The 21,096-nt window shown below is 36.6% G+C and overlaps 1 protein-coding gene across 1 annotated transcript; it reads right to left on the minus strand.

Annotated features, from left to right (window-relative positions):
• Positions 1-866: 866 nt before the first annotated feature.
• Positions 867-17,555, minus strand: LOC120297387 (vitamin D3 hydroxylase-associated protein-like). The gene is made up of 15 exons (XM_039319968.1): positions 17,282-17,555; positions 15,625-15,738; positions 14,005-14,148; positions 12,805-12,938; positions 11,776-11,982; positions 11,349-11,389; positions 9,164-9,288; positions 7,127-7,252; positions 5,975-6,072; positions 5,162-5,261; positions 4,897-4,940; positions 3,427-3,466; positions 1,944-2,052; positions 1,174-1,319; positions 867-1,082 (listed from the first exon to the last, which is right to left on the minus strand). Exons 1-15 carry the CDS (start codon positions 17,489-17,491, stop codon positions 954-956), a joined length of 1,767 nt encoding a protein of 588 aa, XP_039175902.1. The 5' UTR covers positions 17,492-17,555; the 3' UTR covers positions 867-953.
• Between the last annotated feature and the right edge of the window lie 3,541 nt (positions 17,556-21,096).

The following is a 21,096-nucleotide window of genomic DNA, read 5'->3' on the forward strand; positions in this document are numbered from 1 at the left end:
CAAAAGCCAAACTAATTGAGAACATTAAAAAAAATGAGCACCCAACACTGATTAAAAATAGTATCATTTGGATTGTAGGGTTCTGTAACTGGAAAAGAACAAAGAACTTAGAAAAAGAAACAAATTGTGTAGCCTTGCCTAACTATTGCTATCTCATTTCTATAATCAGTGTTTCCTTGTCAGGGACAAATTTCATGCAAGTACACAGATGTGATGTACTGAAGGAGGGAATAAGGGAGTATACAGGAATGATTGATGACTTTCTTATATTGTAATAATTCTGTTGTCTGGTTTTCATTGGCTAACAAAGTTTATAAAGCAATGCTACTAATTTTTTAAGGTGTGGCACTTCTGAATGCAACTGCTGCCAGTGTTCAGATTCCCAGGACTTATTTCAATAGAAAATAAAGTACTGTCTCTTTAAGAAGCCTCTGATTGAGTTTTCATGATTGGATTTTTATGATTTCTCAAGTTTTGCCAAGCTCCAGTGACCTTACATATTAAAGACTTGCTGCTTGGGACAACTAAGCCCTACTGATTAGTAGATTTCTTTTGATATGTGCTCTTTTTGAATTCTTCAGATGAGTTATATTTAAAAAAATAATAAAGTCAAACTCAGTTCCCCATGATTTTGGGAACGCATACATGTAATTTTCTTGCAATATTATGGAAATGGTCTGTCATTGCCCTCTGCCAGAAAATAGCTGACTTATAATGCCTCATTCAAATATTAACCAGTATTTGCTCCACTTAGCTTCTAAGTCTAAATAAGGTCAACCAACTTCTGCCATGTGCTAAAGTAAGATATACTGGAAAAAGCTTTTTACCATACTTTACAAAGAATTTAAAACATGTTCCAGTCCCGATTGTGCTATGCTGAACTGTTTATTATTTTCCATTTTTCTGCACCAGGCTGTCCAATCTGAAGAGAAACCATTAGCCTGCGCAACAGATCACGCTTTCAGTCTGTTGTTGCGTGTGAGGGTCTCAACTTCCTTCATGAACCGAAGGCACAGTTCCTCCTGCCAAGCCAAAGCCACACACTGGACAGCTACAGGGAGACCCACAGCATCCGTGACAGCCTGAAGACAGAGGGACAGTCAGAACAGGAAGAGGCAACTACATGATGAACTCTCAGAAAGACAGCTTGGTTCTTTCCATGAACATACAGACCTCTTTCAGCCGTTTATCCCAGGGGTCAGCATAATGACCTTGGTATTGTTTCAGCTCCTCTTCATCAGCCTGGGTGACCGTGGTGACTGGCACAACACCAGCAGGGAAGTTCAAGACATTGTATAAATTAGTGTATGAAGTAGCAGCTGAAAAGAGCAGAACAAAAGTAAATCAATCAAAGTTCTACAGATCATCCAGGAAAGATTCTTGTGGCTATGAACAAGATCTTGTGGGGTCTCTTTTACTATTCCTATTCTCTGGTTGTTGAAACTGAACCGGGTTTTGCAAGGCTTTAGTCTGGAATTTTGTTTTCTCTTTGAAAACTAGATTTTTTTTCCCCCTCCAGCCAGATTAATCCACAGTGAAGTCACTACATTTTAGATCAGCAGTGTTTTGGGACAAGATTAAAGCAAGGCTTGTTATATGACCCCAATACTGAGAAGAAAAACTGAAATCAAAGCTATTTTTAATTGTCTGGTAATTCTGGGAGAAATTTATCAAATTTGAAATTTCAGTTTTAATGTTTAAATGTATAAGTGCAATTTACAAAGCAATTCAGAGTATAAAATGTAATAGAAACAATGACATAGTAATTTAGCAATCTGAGATATTTCTAAAGATTAATTTGTTCAAAATTAATGACTAAATATTTTTTCTGGATCCTTGCAAGCACTTGGCAAATAGCTTTTTGATGATGTAAGTGACAAGATTTTCAGTGCTATTTTCTGAAACTGTAAATGAAAGCCAACAAAAGTAAATGGCTATTATACCAAACAATTTCCCGGGATAGCCTTCATTAAAAGCTGGTGCCAGGACTGGACAGAGGATGACATCCAATTTCAGCTTCCTCCACTCAGCAATGAATTCTTCACGGTAAGCCTGTAGAGAATATTTTGGCAAGATGGACTAGAGACAAAACATTTCCTTCAATCTCCTTCAAACTCCCTTTAATTGCTTATGTAGTGGACAATTCTGAAGCAAGCTTTCTTTCACAAATGAAGGTGAATATACATGTCCCAGGATAATATTGCAGGATCCAATCTGGGTCAGTCAGTAGGACCAGAGGTTTAGTTTTCTGAGCTTTTGGACTTGTGCTGGAGCTCATTCTCAGGGGACTTCTCTCTAGCACAATAGCCCAAAGCACACACTGTGCTAGGGAGAAGTTTCCTGAGGATGGGCTCCAGCACAAGTCCGAAAGCTCAGAAGATTAAACCTCTGGTCCTAGTGACTGACTCAGATTGGATCCTGCAAGCTTTCTTTAGACACAAACCACTTGCCAGAATCTTTATTCTGAAAATAATAGTGCTTGTCCCCAAGTCTATTAATTCCCCCAAGCAGTGGGGCCAGGCTGATAGTTTGAGTGCCTTGGGGTATATGTACAGTGGTGGGATTCAAATATGTGAACAACCAGTTCTCTGTGTGGATGCCACTTCCGGAAGTCCTTTCTGGGCCTGGGCAACAAAAAATTAGCTACCAGTTCTGCTGAAGTGGTGCGAACCGGCTGAATCCCACCACTGTTTATATATCTCACAAGTGTTTTGTAGTTTTAATGAGGGGGACTTAACCTGGGTTTTGTTGTTGCTTTATTACAGTGGTTCTCAACCTGTGGGTCGGGACCCCATTTGGGGTCGAACAACCATTTCACAGGGGTCGCCAAACAATGCAGTCTGCCATTTTTTCCCCCTTTTCCTTAGCTGTGCTACTCCCTTTTATTCTATTGGCTTTTGAAAGCCAATAGAATAGACTCTCTTGAATAGAGTCTAATTTTATTGGCTTTCAAAAGCCAATAGGAATTGTCCAGGCTGTCTCTGACCTGCTGAGCCCACCAAAAGTCCCATTCTGCAAACGGTGCTGCACCAGTTGAGTAGTCCTTGACTTACGACCGGTTGAGTAGTCCTCGACTTACGACTGGTTGGAGGTCACGGCATTAAAAAGGTTGAGAACCACTGATTTATTACTAGTGTTTCATATTATATGTTTTATCACCCAGTTTTATTGGATAGATGGGTGGTCTTATAAAATCAATCAATTTGGGCAATGCATTTCAATTTCTGCTTACAAAAGCTACTATACTGTGATACATTTAGAGCTGCTTGGCATATTATGCCTATGTTAAAATCCATTTCAGTGCTAAGAAAATACTTCTAGCATCAAATATTACTAGTGATCACTGACTAGAACTTTAAATGACATCTTAGTCATTATGTAAAGTATTACGGCTCATGGGTAGGATACCAAGATCTCCAAACTCACCGCCACTGCTGCGTGTTGCTTCCAAAGGTTTTTGGCTGATCTACAAACATTGGAATAATTAATTAACAACTCTTCCATGAAGACTCCCAGTTAAAATAATGATTAATATATATCTGCATGAGACAAAATTTATGGGCTAGTTAAACGGTGATTCTGTATCTAAAGGGCAATCTAGCTATGCATTTAGGGCCATTTTGGTGAATTGAGCCAGTCCTTGGATAATCCAGATCACTGACACTCCCAATGTCATGATCCCTGTGCTTACTTTTGTAGTTTGGCCAACTTGTATAAAGCTTAAATAATATTGCAAAATCTAAAAGTATAACCAGGCTTATTATTTACACTATAAATTAACAGATAGTTAACAATTATCCAGATTTTCTGCTGTCCTTTCTGGTTATGCTGATGTATAGTTTCATCGCTATTAACTACTTTGAGCAAGTGTGTTTGAATTATTGATATGAAAGGAACCATTCCTTATTGAGATATTTCATTTTATTTTTATAAGAGTCTCTTTTCTCACAATATAGGAAGGAGGTTTATTTTAAAGTATAGTAATCTTAGGTAATATAAATGCACTCAACTGTTAAACTTGTCATGTTGAAATTTGACCTGGTTTTAAACTATTTATACTGTTTGAGAATGTTACCAGAAAGGAAAATATCAGAAGTCAGGCTATGAGTACTCCCACAGTAATTCAGAAAAGGTGCTTCAGAATATGTGGGAATACAGTATAAGCACAAATATCATTTTTCAGGTATCCCTATGAGCCTGAGACATGCTCCTATGCATTCTGAAAAGTCTCTTATTTTCAAAGTATAAATATGCCCAAATTATGGTGCTTGATATTGCTGCCTTGAAGTCAAACCATGGTTTATTGGTTATTTAAGTAAACTGTGACTGGCAGAGCACGTGGGATCAGGGGATTATGCTTCCTGTATTTCTGCTGAAAGATGACGAAGAGGTATATTCTAGATCAGCTTTGTTTAACCTGATGCCGCCACATGTATTGGACCACAGTGTCTAGAAATACAATCAGCAGGATAGAAACATAGGGGTCATTCTATAGAGAGTAAGGAAGGTGGCCTTAATGGAGATACACACATTAAGGCAATAGGGATAAAGCATTTTTAAGGCCACAACATCCAGATAAGGTTCATAAGTGTCTCATATAGACACCTGCCTGACTTTTCTAAATTTCTTCCTCTTTCTTAAAGTTCAATGAATTAGAGAGATATCTATTTGAGCTGCTTCCAAACTTTATCTAGACATTCTGGACGTTAAAAATGCTTTATCCTGGCAATGGAGACTGCATATCTCTGTCAAAAGTCATGTTCCTTATTCCATACAATTCTTATTTTTATTTGGAATTCTACCATTTGTAGCCCAACAGATCTGGAAGACAACAGGGTGGAGAATAACACTGTATAGAGTAGATGCTGAAAATAAATTTAAGTTCTTATTTCTTACCCAACTCCACATAATGCATTGAGATCTCTGGCAATCCGGGGGTACTAAGGGAGAAACACAAGTTTACTGATTTTATTGTATGTAATTGTGTAAGTTATTCCTTAAGGATGGGTGAAGTCAGCTAGGGCACCTCCAAGAGAGACCCTCTGACTTGGATTAACAAATTTGGATACACTTCCCTATTTTAGCAAATCTCTAACTTAGCAAGCTAGAGCAAGTTTCACCTTTTCATCATTACAGGGTAAGAAGTAAGCCAAATACTCACCACTGGTTTTAAGATGAATGCCAAAATCCTTTTCAGAACAATGGGAATACTGTAGCAGTTAATCTGGGATTTCAAAACTGGATCAACAATATCCCCTTTGCTGGGAGATGAAAGGAAAAGGAAACCAAGTTCTTTTTCATAGTTAATAGCAGTGCTCTCAAATAACAAATATTATTTAGATGGTAGCTCTTTTGACTAAAGTCATAGAAATAAAGAGGTAGTAATTGTGAGCCAGTAACTCACAAGTAGTATACAAAATCAGTCCTTTTCTCTGATTTTACATTATTCAGTCTATGAATTTAGGTTCCTGAGAATTATATTCTTCAATTACATGTACCCAAATGAAAATATAATAAAACTTTAGACCAGTTGTTCCTCAAATGTACTTTCTATATCAACTTGCACCCTACCTGCATATCTCCACTTACTGACAGAAGTTCATCTGTTTTGAGGATGCTTTTGTTTCTTTTAAGTTATCACACTGGAATGTACGATCTTAAAAACTTTAATTTCATATGTAACATCTTTTGAAGCACAATTAGTTGCAAGGTTGTGGCAGATTAAAAATATAATAAATACATTTTCAATTAAATATGTTCATTTCAAAACAAATTTTTGATCTTTAAAATGTGACCTTTTATTTAACTATTACTTTTCACGCAGACTTTTTTTTCACATTCAAACTAAGGGTTCTCATAAAAACCTAGGATTTCTTATCACACTGAATTTTACATTGGCTAATCTGGGCACCGCCCATGCTAAAACAGAGTTATTAAGCTCAAGCCATGCTCATATTTCAAGTTATCTACTTACAATTTATCCAGTAAATTTGCAGCTCCATCAGAAAAGATGCCTTTAGTGAAAAGCTCATCCACTACATAGTTAAGTCGAGGGGGGACAAAGGGGATGAGCTGCATAAAAAAGATAAATTAAAATAGTTGTTAATTGTTTTACAGCAGACGGAAGGCTATGAATCCCATATACAGATAATTTAACTATGCTTCAGAAGTTTTAAGAATTACCTAAAAATGAATCCTACTTCATGAAGATTTTTTAAACAAATTTTATAAACAGAAACAGATAATTTATGTTTTCTCCTTATTAAACTTGCTTACATTAAAACGTGTAGACCATCCTTTAGCATCATGATGCCTTCCAGACTAATTGTGAACTATGGTTTTCTAGTCAATATGGTTTTTTCATCATAGTTTAGTAAATAGGCTATGGGCCTATTCATATGCTAACTTAGCATATATCCCAGGTTTAAATATAGATTTGGAAGAAAAAAAATTAAGATCAGAAATTAATGAAGCATTTAGTGAAAATTAGTACTTTTATCAAGTCAGCAATCCCAGTTCACCATATAAAACAAACTTCCAAATTAGTTTATATTAGGGCCATACAGATTCCTATGTGGGAAATGTCATTAAGACCCTAATATAAATAATGTGACAGAAATTTAGGTTTATGCCTTAACACACGTGATAGTTAGCATTTTCCTGCAAGGAAGTGATACTGTATGGATACTATGTAGACCATATTACCATGTTTAAAGGTGATTTAATGGCATTTCCTAAAAATTAAACTTTGTATATTACTAATAGAGCACATAAACATGCACACGCTTATAAATATTTTCTAGTGACTCTAGTTTATATTTTTGTAGACTTGCAAAATTGCATAGCCAGGAAAGATCAAGATAAAATTATCAGACTGAATAGATTTGCTGATATAAATATGACAATTAAGTTCAACTAACTTAAGTTGATTGATTTCAGTGATCCACTTTAAACAGAAATATACCTGGATCTCAAGCATTAGTGCAGAGAGTACAGGCATTCAAGCTTCCCATTTTACAGAAAATTGTGAATAATGTAGGTCACAATGTTGCTCTAAGTTAGATATGAGCCACAAATGTCAGAAATGTTTTAAACTAGAAGACAGATGAAAAAAAAATGCATATACTGTGTGGCCTGCAGCCTGAAGAAGTTTTTTTGTTTCCTGAACAGCCCTTTTCATGCTTGGGGAAGGCTGGAAATATCCATCATCTTGGTAGTATCCAATCCGAAGGAGATTTGAACTGGTGTAAATCTGGAGAGAAGGAGGGGGAAAAAGAGTAAAATATTTGAAATAGCAATTGAATGTCAGCATTCCTAGGCTTGACCTGGCTGAACATTTTCAGATATGATCTAGATCAGTGGTGGCGAACCTATGGCATGGGTGCCAGAGGCAGCACTCACAGCCCTCTCTGTGGGCACGCGTGCCATTGCCCCAGTCCTAGGCCTTCAGCTGGGTTTTATAAAACCGTTTCGCTTTAGGCCTCCGCCACCGTGTGCAAAAAAAAAAAAAGGTTCAATCAGTCAATTTCAACTTCTCGTGGGAAAAAAAAGATCTCACAAAGTTGGAATTGATTGATTGAACTTTTTAGTCCCACCCAGTTTGCCGTTACCACTGCAGCCATGCCCACCCAATGGGCCACGCCCACCCAGCACTCGACGATGCATAAGTGGTTTTGAGTTGCAGTTTGGGCATTCAGTCTCTAAAAGGTTCACCATCACTGATTTAGATAGATTGGAAGCTTTACTGCAGAGAAGAATGAACCTTAACTTTGACAGTTGATTTACCCACTGCAGTATAAAGAAATTAGAACCTTTTATATAGATCTTTGCTCTAGAGTTTAAACTCTAGTCTATACTTTTTTGACCTGCCTTTCTGAATTAAGGGATATTTGACTATCTGTTGATGGTCTTGGGAGGCACCCGGTAGATGTTTGCCTAATGATTCTGTCTAGTCTGGAGAATCATTGCTTCCCCTCATTTATCGTGGTCCTTAAAAAAGTTCATGTTTAGGAAGAGTTGTGGCATATTGGTAGATGTCTTTGATGGCCAATTTATTTTTTTCTTTTGATATGTACCATTTTAACTTATCTGTGTACTACCCAGAATCATTGTGACTTGGGCAGCTATACAAGTTTAAGAAACAAACAAATTCAAGGTTGGTTTCAGTTAACATCAGTGCAATTGTTTCCTCTAAAATTCACAAGGAGTTAACAAAAAAGCGATCAGGATTCAAAGAATGGTATTTAACCACATCCTTTAAAACCAAAGAATTTTCTTTAATGTTACACAGAATTTTTATAGCAATGACAATGAGGGTTCTTGAATAACCTAAAAGACTATGGAAAAGAGCTTGAGGTTTGAACTTTACAAATCAACTTGGTGCTCGTATCTGGTACAACATTCCTTTCAGATCTGTGTAGGCAAAAGGTCCAAAACTGATTAGAAACATAATATGTAGATGATATTACACCCATTTCATTGTATTAATGGAATCATTCCAGATAGTGTACAAAAATTATAATGAATTTGATACATGTTACAATCTTTAGGAGCAAATGTACATTTAGCTACTTGTTTTCTTGAAAATTTTTCATGAAATTGAAAGGAATTTCTCAGCTTTCAGTAATTACTGGTTTTTAATATGCAGTTTTCCCAAGGAAAAGTAAGGCATTAACTACATTGTCTTGATTTCTTGATTGGGAGCAATACTTAGAACAGGGAGTCTTGTAAACTGCAGCAGAAGTTGGACTTGCAGAAGCATGAGAAAAGAGCTTGTGTAAGGCTGAGGACAAGTATAATCCAAGTAGACTATCCATAATCCAACATCACACAGTAACTTAAAAATGATCAAGGCACAAGACAGAGACTTGGTCAGGAACACATGAAGGCCAAAACAAAGCAGGAGACAAGAACATGATTTCAAAAGGCACAAGGGCAAATGCAAAATTTGCTTCCAGCAATGGAAGGCAGTCCCTGTGTAATTTAAATCCTCTCCCCACTTAGCAGGTACAGGTGAGGTTTTGCTATCAACAAGACGATGAACTTTCCTGCAGAGTCTGCATCTTGCTGCTCACTTACAAGGCACCTACACTCTGCTGGTGGCCCCCATTCATTCATTCATTCACTTTTCACATTTGTACAGCTGCCCAACTCATTCAATTACCTCTTCTCGGAATGGCAAAGGGGGTACTGAAGGATCCAGGTGGAATAACTCATCACATAAGAGAGCTTTCATGCACAGAGCCAGACTATCTACATCTCTTGCCATTGGACCGATCGTTGCAATCACTATAAAGGAAAGAGGAGCTCCAGTGAAACAAATCAGGTAAAAGGTTCTTGCTGGTGACTAAGCAGCCATCAATAATGGGTTAGATGGATAAATAATTTAACCAGACGTAATTCCCAAGGTTAACTTAATGGAGTCAGAAGTGCAACTAATAGAAAAGATATATTGGATTTCAGATTATTTACTTACTACATTTCTATATTTTCCATAGAATTGTATCCCACAGCAGTTTATTTATTTATTTATTTATGAGACTTATATACCGCTTTAAGTGCAAGCACTCTCTAAGCGGTGTACACCAGTAAGCAATGTATATATATATTTACATTGCCCCCAACAATCTGGGTCCTCATTTTACCTACCCCGGAAGGATGGAAGGCTGAGTCAACCTTGAGCCGGTGAGATTTGAACCGCTGACCTGCTGAACACAGTCAGCTAAAATGGCCTGCAGTACTGCACCCTAACTGCTGCGCCACCTCGGCTCAGTTCATAATTTTAAAAATAAATAATAAAAGTAATACCTTAAAATAACATTCCATAAAATATAAGTGACCTTCCAGATCAAAAACAATAAAGGTGATTTGTCAAATATCCTGGTGATAGTTGTTTAGAGCCTTGTATGTTATAAACAAAGTTTTGAACCTGGCTTGATAGTTAATTGGCAGCCAATCAAGTTGCTTCAACAGAAAAAAAAAAATCAGTAATCTTCCTAGTGCATATTCGCATCAGCTTCAGCCTCCAGACCAAGTGCAAGGTAGTCTCTCATAAAGAAATCTAACTGTAAGGTTATAAATTCATGAGTGACATAGCTAACTTGTTCTTATCCAGAAAAAGAGATGCAGTAATTGACTACCAACTAAAGGTTCTCTAGCTATAGAAGTCACTTGAGTCTCCAGTGACAATTATTATACTAAGAGTGCCTCCATACTCCATCCCTGTTCTTTCTGTCCTCTTTAAAACAAAATTCCTCGATACCATACCTGCAAACAAGGTAAAATTTCAGTCTTAGTTTATTGGCCCGCATAAATTGATTAGAAGCAATGCTGCTACATCTCTCTTTAATAGCAGAAAACCAGCCATTTGTCCATTTTATCACTGACAAATGTAATTAAGGTTTGATTGGAGCCCAGAAAAGTTCATGTGCTGTATATGAAGCTATTTTAAAGAAGACACAGAAATTCCCAATAGTGCAGATTGCAGCCAATAAGTGTTTGTTGTTGCAAAACTATTTTTTGTCCATTTTGCACTAGTTGCTCTATGTCTCTCTAGACATAGTTCAGAGTGTTGATTTTGACCATTGATGCCCTAAACCAGGGGTAGGCAACCTTGGCTCTTTTATGACTCGTGGACTTCAACTCCCAGAATTCCTGAGCCAGCTAGGGTAGGGCAGAATTCTGGGAATTGAAGTCCACGAGTCAAAAAAGAGCCAAGTTTGCCTACCCCTGCCCTAAATGCTTAGAAAAAGCATTTGTAGGCTTATCTGTTTCCCCAATAAATTTATCCAACAATTTTATAGTGGGTATTGTTTGCTCACTTTGTAACCATGGCAGATTAACTCCAATAAGGCCTTTCAAAGGTCTTTGAAAACTCACTTCTTTTGCATGACTTGTAATCAAATAATTAATTAATTATTTTAATTTAATTATTTTAATTAATAATTTAATTAATATGTTGCTCACACAATACAGAAAGGTTGTACTATTATAACATTTTGTAAGAATATCATATTATTATGTAGATATTTGTCCATGCACCATCTTGGTAGATTTTTTTTATCTAGAAAGGTCATGCATACGTATTTAAATATTACAGTTTTGGGATGGCTACTTATTACTTGAGAACAAATTGTGTGGTGGTTAAATGCATCAGGCTAGAAAAAAGAAATGCTGCCTCAGGTAGAGATCAGATGAATGACTTTGAATATTCGCTCTCTCAGAAGAAGACAGTGGCAAGCAAGTCCTGAAAATGAAGCCACAAAAGCTGCATAGACTTGGGGTAGGAGTCAAAACTGACTTAAAGGCACCAACTCCCCCCCCCCCAGAAACCCACTCTTATTACTCACCTGACTTCATGCCTGCCACTGGACTAGCAAGACCCAGGGTGCTGGGAAAAATGTAAACAAGAGGGGAAAAAATAAAGTGTTCACTATCAACACAGTTAGAAAAGAAACAGCAATCGTATAATCTATCCATGCATTCAAAAAGAAGTCTCGAGAAAGGAGCTGAACTTCAGATAACAATTAAAGCTAAAATAATAAAAACGACAAATGTGTTCATAATGAGAATTATAATAAAGGCACCCTCTACTACAGGATGTGCATTCATGACAATATTTATAAACAAGAATCAATTTGTGAATGCAGCCAGCATATTTTCATTTGTGCAGAAATGAAACATTTCCTAAGAATGCTTATAAAACAGGTAATCCAATCAATATTAGCATTCAGACATTGGGATGCTTATCAGTCCAAATAAGAATGTAGAACTGACCTTAACCGAGAGCCTGTTGGTTTGAGTCCACAAAGCCCACAGAAGCTGGAGGGCAGGCGAATGCTTCCAGCAACATCTGTCCCAAAACCCAAGAGGGATCCACCTCCTGCAATCAGTGCCCCTTCTCCTCCAGAGGACCCACCAGGACTTTTCTTGTGGTTCAAAGGGTTTTTTGTTTGACCAAAGATTAAGTTACTGCAATCATAGCTGAGCAAAACAGATAGTAGATTGGCAGTTAAATTTTTTTATATCAGCATTGGACCAAAGAAAGAGAGGTTGGAAGTAAGGGGAAAACTATATAATAACCAATCAAATAATAACTTGCACACAGCACTGCAAAACCAGTGACTGAGGACAAATACCAAAAACATGGCACAAAGATTGGAATCTGGTGCCATTCAGATGTTTTGAGGCCGCAAGTCCCAGAATTCTCAGGAAAAACAGTGACTGGGGATTATGGAATTTACAATCCCAGTTGTGGAAGAGAAGGCTAACACAGAAGAGCAAACAATTCCAACTGCCTTGGTAAAAGAGAGGAAATAGTATAGCTCAACAATCTCTGTAGTTGTGGCCATTCAAAGGCTCCAGAGGATTTTTCAAGAATGGCATAATAAAGAGAACCATGCCACATTGTTCCCAGCCTCCAATACTTAAATTAATGCTTCTGACCATGGAAAATTATTTTAGCCATTATAGACAATATCCAGGCCTGATCCATGCTGAAATTAAGGTGATAGAACATTGAGATAGCAAAATTTCATGTTGTAAGTAGGGGTCTGTTATTTTGAATGCTCCCTCAAAATAATAATAGCACCACGATACAACATTGCTAACTTACAGCCTCCTTGTTTCTGGTGCAATAATAAATTCCTTATATTATTTATCGAAGCAGAAATATTTTCCTTACTTGTTTTAAACCTTCTGCCAAAGAATCTTTCATGCTTCTGTAATCTTTCTTCCATTAACCCACCACCCTAGATTCCCAGGTTATTATTAATCAAGACATTTCTAAAATAGAGGAAAAAATACTTTATCATGCTCTGAGGAATGTTAGTTTTCACAAATGGAATTGCTCCTTGTTTCTTCAAAACTTTTACTATCACGCTGTCATCGGCCTCTACTTTGTCAAGATACTGCACCAAGCCACAGGTAGAGATGTGTCCCTTTGGGAGAAAAAACACAACTTGCTTGATATAATGTTATGTCAGAGTATGTATAATAAGCATACTGTTATGTTATACAGAGCTTCAATTTATGGGGACTTGTCCAGGAACAGGCCTTATTGATCAAATATCACAAAACCCACCAGCAGGTATTTCCTCCTAATGAAAAGACAGTTAAGATGAACAGAAAGAACTATATAAAAGCACCATACATGGAACGATCTCTTCTAAAATCCCTTGTTAAGGTGTCAGTTTTCATCTAATAATTAGATTCCGATACCATATGATATCTCCGAGTACTATGCTATGAAGAGAGATATGCTTTTATGAAATGCCAATGACTTGTCATTAGTCATAAATTACTCATAAAAATAGCCTACTGTGCTTCAGAATCTGTATGCCTATCAGAACACAAGGACATCTGTCAGGGTTCATGACCAGCTGCTGTTCCTTGCTCAGATACATATGATGGTATATATGTGCATGTGGATATTTTAAGAAGGATCCCATATATACACAGGACCACAAACAGCATGCTAACTGTTGTTGCAACACACATCCAATGTCCCCTCTTCAACTAAGGGTTCAGGCTGGTGAGATGGGAAGGGTGGAAGAACTGTGGAATTTAAATCCTAGAAAACATATATCTCTACACTGCCATAGGCAATCAAACATTAAGCGTGTGACACTTCATTTGCAATGAAAATTAATTTAATGAAAAGGTTTAACTTCATTTAATTGATATTAAAGTTTTTATTTCCATTCAACTGATATTAAAGCTTTTATCATAATATGTTTCTTTTTAAACTGCTACAAAATGTTGTTTTCCTGTAAAAAAGTAACATGGCTGTTGCCTTGGAATAAGAAATGCATAGAAATGAAACAGGAAACTCAATTTCAGCCTTCCATATTTCCTAACCTCTGCAGCAACTGGACTGAAAGTAGAAATGCCCTGTATTTTAGCTAAAGATGTGGAAATATCTTAAACAACACCCCCTTCTTAATACTTCTGATGCACACCTCTTTTTTCAGTAGCAAGTATTTCAAAAGATAAAGGAAGATGCACCTTGTATCCAATGTGGTCCTTAATGCTGACAGGAATTCCATACAGCAAGCCTTTCTCATTTTGTTTCTTCAGGTGCTGGAGCTGTTCCTCACATCCATGAAGAAAATCTGTCACACAGTTCACCTCCTGGGTTACTTCAAGAGCCTGGTCCAGAGGGAGAAGCATGATTTGTTAAATAAACCAAAGTAAGCTGAAGTCAAACTTTGTATTCAGGAAAATCCATGTGTTGACCCAGAAACAGATGGATGTGTTTCTGTGTGTGTTTATAAGAGGGGAGAGCATAAGTTAAAAACAGTGATAACTGCTGTGAATTACATGTAGCATCTCAATTTAGTTAAAAACTGACTGCGGAATGGCCCTGAAAGACTGGAAGAAGAGCCCCTGCTAAGATAATGATCAGATAAGAGGAGTCCCAGCCCAAAAAATAACATAACTTGAGAAAATGTCTCCAAAAAAAAAGATCCTCCCTAGTTCACATCAAGATAAAGTGAAGGAGGAGGAAACACATTCAGATATGCAAGATTTTGTTACTATAGCTGTGACAATAAAAGTAGTTCTGAACCATGAGGCGTTGGTTTGGAGTCTGGTCTACTTTGTTCGAAATTGGAATGGATTATTGTCTCTGTTGAACCCACCAAAGTAAGCTAGGTAGCACCTGATTAGATCTACATCTTGTTAACCAGTCAGTTAGGCATATATTAATACAGGCAAACAATTTTCTCATGGCTGATGGAACTCATTGTTTGATAGATTGGTTTTCTAGGGACTCCAGTAAATATAGCCAATGACAATTGCATGATATTTTGGTGCTTTGGAGAAAAGTAAAGGGCTGGAAAAGGTGATCTGATTCCCCTTAAAACGCACCAATAAAAAAAAATTGAGAAGGGGAATGTTAGATTTAAAAAGTGAACCATGTTTCTTACATTTTTGTCTTAAGGCCTCAATTTCAACCAAATTCTCTCCAAGCCTCTAACATTGCAAAAACACCCCCACATTCCCAAATGCAGATTATCCAGGGGCTGCAAAAATGTTCTGGCAAGTTTGTCCACTTCTGTGCTACAACATATCTATAACAATGTTCTTTAATGAGGAGTGAAAACGATTGTCCTAAATAGTTATTTTAAAAAGTGAGATTATTATCTGCACAAAGATGGAAAGATTTGGCATTACCCACAGTGGAGGAATAATGAAACTTTCTCAGATGGCCAAACTGACTGCTTTGATGAGAGAATATTTTTCTTGTTGACTGGAAACTCTTTATGGATTTTTTACATAAAACAGAAAAATATGAATGTTTGATTTATGGTTTTGCTAATGATAAAGAAGAGACATATTGAGCTCCTTAGAGTAGGAGCTAAATTTATAATTGTACTTATAACTGCTGTAAAGAAAATTGGAAACTATTTTTTTTGTATTTTTTTCTTTTCCTTTAACTTATTTTTTATTGCATTTCTAGCTTTCTTTCCAGTTCTTTTTCTTTCTCTTTTTTTCTTCTTACTTTATATTGTTTTGTATTAGATTTCATCTTCCTTTTAAAAACTTTTAATACTATATTTGTATGTCACTATACTGATATATCTAAAACCCCCAAAATATTCGAATAGCCCCTATTGTGTTCACCTTTTTTATATAGGTATACAGGACACTCTCTGGAGAAAGTTTTTCCTCTCTGAGCTTTTCTGCCACTTCTGTTAGTGTCAAAGAGAGGATAAATTCTGACTGGATTCCAGGATTCTGCAAGTAGAAACAACCATTTAATAAGGGAAAAACTTGGGAACAACCCTAAATTTATGAGACAAGCCAGGACAAAAGTTAAACTGCTATTAGTTTTTCATGACAAATCAAGAACACAAACTCAAAGAAGAGAATGAAAATCCACAAATTATATACAATACAATTGGATGCAGTTCAGAAGAGAATTCTTGGGATATCAATTGAAAACTTCATTCCTTAATCCACTTTTCAGCCTCAACCTCCATTTTTCCTCAGGTCTCAGTCATATTGCAGTTTCATGTTTTTTTAACAATTTTTTAAAATGTGAGCTATCTTGACTAGTTTTAGGTACTCTGCTTTTTGGGTTTGGGTTTCAAAAGAAATATAATCTGTGCTTTATACCATGTGGTTGCTTATCATGAGGTATGCCTGTTTAAGCATTAGCTTTAGGTGGTACAATGATTCAACAGAAAGCCATTTATCAATTCTGGTATTCATGTGCTTTTACTACAAGCACAATTGTTCTTGCTTATTTAATCCAGCAAATAGCAAACACAATAGCTTCCTTATCCTAGTGGATCTGAAGTCCTTGACAGAGGCAATATAGGGATTAGAATATCCTTTGTAAGAATATAGATATAAATATGAAACCTTGGTTGAGAGTCCATTTATTTTGAACTCGCCAATGAGCAAAATGAATCAAGGCTAGAAGACATTTATTAGCCTCTTGGAAATCACTGAATTGTTTCTTAGATTCATATGCCATCTTTCTTTCAGAAGCTGAAGGTACATAGTATCCCATTTCAAATTTTTTTCACAACAAGAATTTCATGAAATAGGCTGCATTAAGACAAAATGAGTCACCCAATGCTCTTCCATTGCTGACTTAGCCTTGGATCCCCCCCCCCCCCCCAGTGGTAGCCCACTTTATCGCTATGGTTCTCCTCTTAGATTGGTCTCCAGAAAAGATATAGAACTTTCCTCTGACTGATGTCCAACTTGTAACAAAAATTTGATTAGATGTAAGTGACTGTGTTCTTTGAAGCAAAGTAATTCATGTGTGTGTGTGTGAGAGAGAGAGAGAGAGAGAGAAGACAGAGACAGAAAGAAATTCACCTATAATTACTGTACTTTGTAATTATTACCAATGCAAAAATTAAAATTAAAAATAGCTTCCAAGCTACATTCTTGCTACTTTAAAGCACATGAAGAGGAGTACACAATAAATACATCAGGGTTTGCCCAGAGAGAAAGTAATAGATAGATTTTTTTTAAAAAGCATCGCACATTCAAGCTGTACATATGGCTTCATTGATCCTCACTTCCCAAAAAAGGACAGAAAGTGTGACATGTCAAAATTTAAGAAAAGATGCAACTTATCATAGATATTGACCCACACTTTGTAAAACAAGAAAGTCTATAAATTAGCAAAGCTGACATAAGTTTCACCATTCAGACTTGAGAACAGTTCAAAAGTCTTACTGAAAGCAGCAAAGTTTACATTCAGAAGAGCCCTCCATAACACACAAACGCCACCATCCTCCCCGTCCCAAGAAGAAGCCACCTTCTGTTTAAGCTTCCAAGCAACTTTTTCCATTTGTTCTAGACTGCCATTTCGCCATTGTCGGGCTTCTTTCATTTTCCTCTGAATCTCTCTACGTATCACCCATTTCCATAGCACAACCACTGTGACTGAGCCACAGGCAACAGCAAGGGCAATAGGTGGGTTGATTCCATCCTTGAGCAGAATGTCTTGTAGCTTCTCCCGCATCATGGTGAATCTTTCTCTGTGTCTTTGTAGTAGAGTCTCCTTGATACCAATAGGAGGTTGTATTGTTAAAGCATTGGCTATTAAGCTATCTCAAGTTACTGGAGACCTCCTAGTTGTACTTTGGACTCATCCCAAGGTGTATTTAAAGGATGATTTATCTAAAGTATTAGATAATCTTAATTAAGGCTTCAACTGATATTTCAGAACAGCCTATTGGGCTCCCAAACTCAGCAGTTATAGCAATAGTCTTTTTTCTTGTTTTAGTAGATAACTTAGTGGCAGCTGCAATTCGCATAGTTACGATTTGTATGTAAGTCTGGCACATATATGTAGTGTGAATCCACTCTCCCATTTCTGTTCTGGGAGTTGTGAGCTGGGGTCATCAGTTACTTAGGATTATGCTAAGCTTGGTGGTTGCCAATAGAAAAACTAAACTGTACCTTTACTAGACAGCCCAAAGACTTGGTGGTGCCTTAGCATTTCAAAGGTTCATATAGAATAGATAGTCACTAATCAAACTGAGATTAAGGTTGTTACATACTCACACCCTTGTTTCATGAAAAGGAGGTATGACTAGCTATATGAAGAAACAGCTTTTTTAGCCCTTTCTTTACTATTTTTTACTCACCATATTATACGGATTTGGGACTACAGTGTAACAATTTAGATTTTAATCATTGTTGTCAAGACTTTGAAGAGACTTCTGGGGCTGTTTTCACCCCTTCCCCTTTAATTCAAAATGGTCTTTACTAATTTCATTTATGAAACAACTTTACTGAGATTGTATTTGGTCTGGAGACTTATTCTCTTTGTCACACAGACACAGACACACACATGATTTGAGGATTTTAATTACAATACTAAAAGCTGATACAAACTAAAAGAAACAATGGAAGAATGGAAAGTGCTAAAGGGAAGAAAAAACAAAAAATAGAAAAGAAAAAATTGAAAGAAAATGTATAAACAAATGACTTTCAACCTTCATAACAAGTACAAATATTTTTTGTAGCTTTTCATCCCATCTTAGTTTACAACCAATGATCTCATCATCCTATACACAATCCCTTCTTTATAGACAAATCCATAAAGCTTCATCTTTTCAGTTCCAGTGTCAACAAAAAGTCTATTAAAGCTTACCAGAAATAATAGCATATTTTAACCTTGATCAAATAAACCAATTTTATATCCCTTCCTTTTAGTTCTAACAGTCTCAAATTTAAAAGAATCCAAATGCCACAGAATCTGATTTTTCTTAGTTTCTTCTTTGTTCTTTCTCGTAAGATTCTTCATAGCTTCAACAAGCTTCTTTTGTAAACTCCATACAAAAAAGTTATCCAATATATGAGATAGTATCTATAGATTGAAAATGCAAAGTGTCAAATCACCATTCACAAATCAAATCAAAGCTTTATTACAGTCAAAGACTAGCACAAAATCAACTAAAAATGGTAAGATTTCAATGTTTATATAAGAAGAAAGTCCTTATACAGGTAGTCCTTGACTTACAACCACAAGATTGGAACTTCTGTCACTAAATCATGTGGGTGTTAAGTGAATTGTGTCTAACATTACCACCTTTTTACTATGGTTGTTAAAGCACATGATCGTTAAACAAATATGGCTTTCCTTATTGAATTTGCTTGTCAGAACCTCCCCCTCCCCCCCCGAGAAACTCATAAATGGTAATTGGTTGATCCTGGGACACTGTGACCGTTGTAAATACACACTGATTTCCAAGCACCTGAATTTTGATCACTTTACTGTGGTGATGCTGCAACAATTGTTAAGTGCAAGACCAGTTGTAAATCACTTTTTTCACTGTCATTATAATTTTAAATGATCATTAGATGAATGGGCAAATGTTGAGGACCATCAGTCTGTATCAGAAATTACAGTTAAATACATAGCAACAGTATGTACATTTTAAATTCTATATATAGTAGGGGTCTTCAAACTTGGCCTTTTTATGACTTGTGGACTTCAACTCCCAGAATTCCTCAGCCAGACATGCTGGCTGAGGAATTCTGGGAGTTGAAGTCCACAAATCATAAAAGAGCCAAGTTTGAAGACCCCTGCTATATAGGCTAGGCACAGCTGTCTTTTGTGATTTTTAACAATGTCTAGGGCGCAGGCATTGTCCCATTATCTGACTTTCCATTTTGTCATTGCTTAAAAGCTTAACATGAAATTCCTAACAGTTGTTTGTGTTGAGAAGAATTACTGACAGGGGTGGCCTGTGTCAAGAATTCGTACAGCTTGCGTTCTCGCAATTGCAAATTAATCTTCTCCCATGTGCCATGTGAAGATATCACAAAGATTTGTTTGAATTTACTTCTTTTTCAGCTCAGCCCTATCTTGGGTTCCTTGGTTTGCATTTGGTAACAATTGCTGATTCAACCTTAGATTTTAGTTATCTAAAACATTCTACAAAATTCTCCTGCATGTTTGCAGATTGGTTGGCTATACCCTCAGGAACCATTGGGCAGTGATTCAAGGTCATATAGTTTTGTTGCCTCTAGTCAGGCAAATAATGTAAATGCAGGTTGTTAAGATACTATTTTGGGGCCTTAAAAGTAATTTCAGAAGGTGATGCCAGCCATGAACACCAGTTCAAAAATCCACTCAGGATTGTTTAGCTCAGTCACTAGTTTGCCCTTGTTCTCTGTTCAAGTCTATATTTCAGCATTAAGATAATAAAAATTCTGGAGCTTCTGACTTAACCAGTTTGCTTTAAAGGAGTGTACCAAATCATTACATGCCATGTCCAGTTCTTCTAATAAGGTGCTAAATTGCTAATTACTATATATCGTACTTATTTTCTATAACTGCTTTATAACAGAATAACAGAGTTGGAAGGGACCTTGGAGGTTTTCTAGTCCAACACCCTGCTGAGGCAGGAAACTCTATACTATTTCAGACAAATGGTTGTCCAATCTCTTCTTAAAAACTTCCAGGGCTGGAGTATCCGCAACTTCTGGAGGCAAGTCGTTCCACTGATTAATTGTTCTGTCAGAAAATTTCTGCTTAGTTCCTTCTAGATTGTCTTCTTGATTAATTTCCATCCATTGTTTCTTATCCTGCTTTCAGATACTTTGGAGAATAGGTTGACTCCCTTCTTTATGGCAACCCCTTAGAATAACTTTGATATAGTATTATATCCAACACTCCTGAGAAGTTGAAAATTCAGATAAAGACTTCATAGTGTATTAAGCAATGGCACACTATCAGTTGTGAAAGACCAGTGACAAAATGTGTCTTTTTCCAGTAGTTCTACAAATTCTTTTGGGACCTATTATTGGTACAAGTACCATCCATTTTAACATTGTTTAAATGTTAAATGGGGAAAATGTCAAGGCCTGCATGAAAGGAAGGGAATGAGGGAGGTATACATATTATTTGGATGACTTGGATTGGAAATGATACATTTAGTGTGGATTTGGATGTTCAAATGGATCACAAAGACTGGATTCAACTGCACAACTTGGAAATTCACTGGGTGACTTTGGGTCAATTGCTACTTCTCAACTCAATCTATCTCAAAAGAGTTGTTATAACAATTGAAATGCTATATATACTGTTTTGTGTTTCAGGAGAAATAAAGGATATAT

This window comes from Crotalus tigris, unplaced genomic scaffold (genome assembly GCF_016545835.1).
Source record: "Crotalus tigris isolate CLP2741 ecotype Arizona unplaced genomic scaffold, ASM1654583v1 scf7180000023617.9722795, whole genome shotgun sequence".
NCBI lineage: Eukaryota > Metazoa > Chordata > Lepidosauria > Squamata > Viperidae > Crotalus > Crotalus tigris.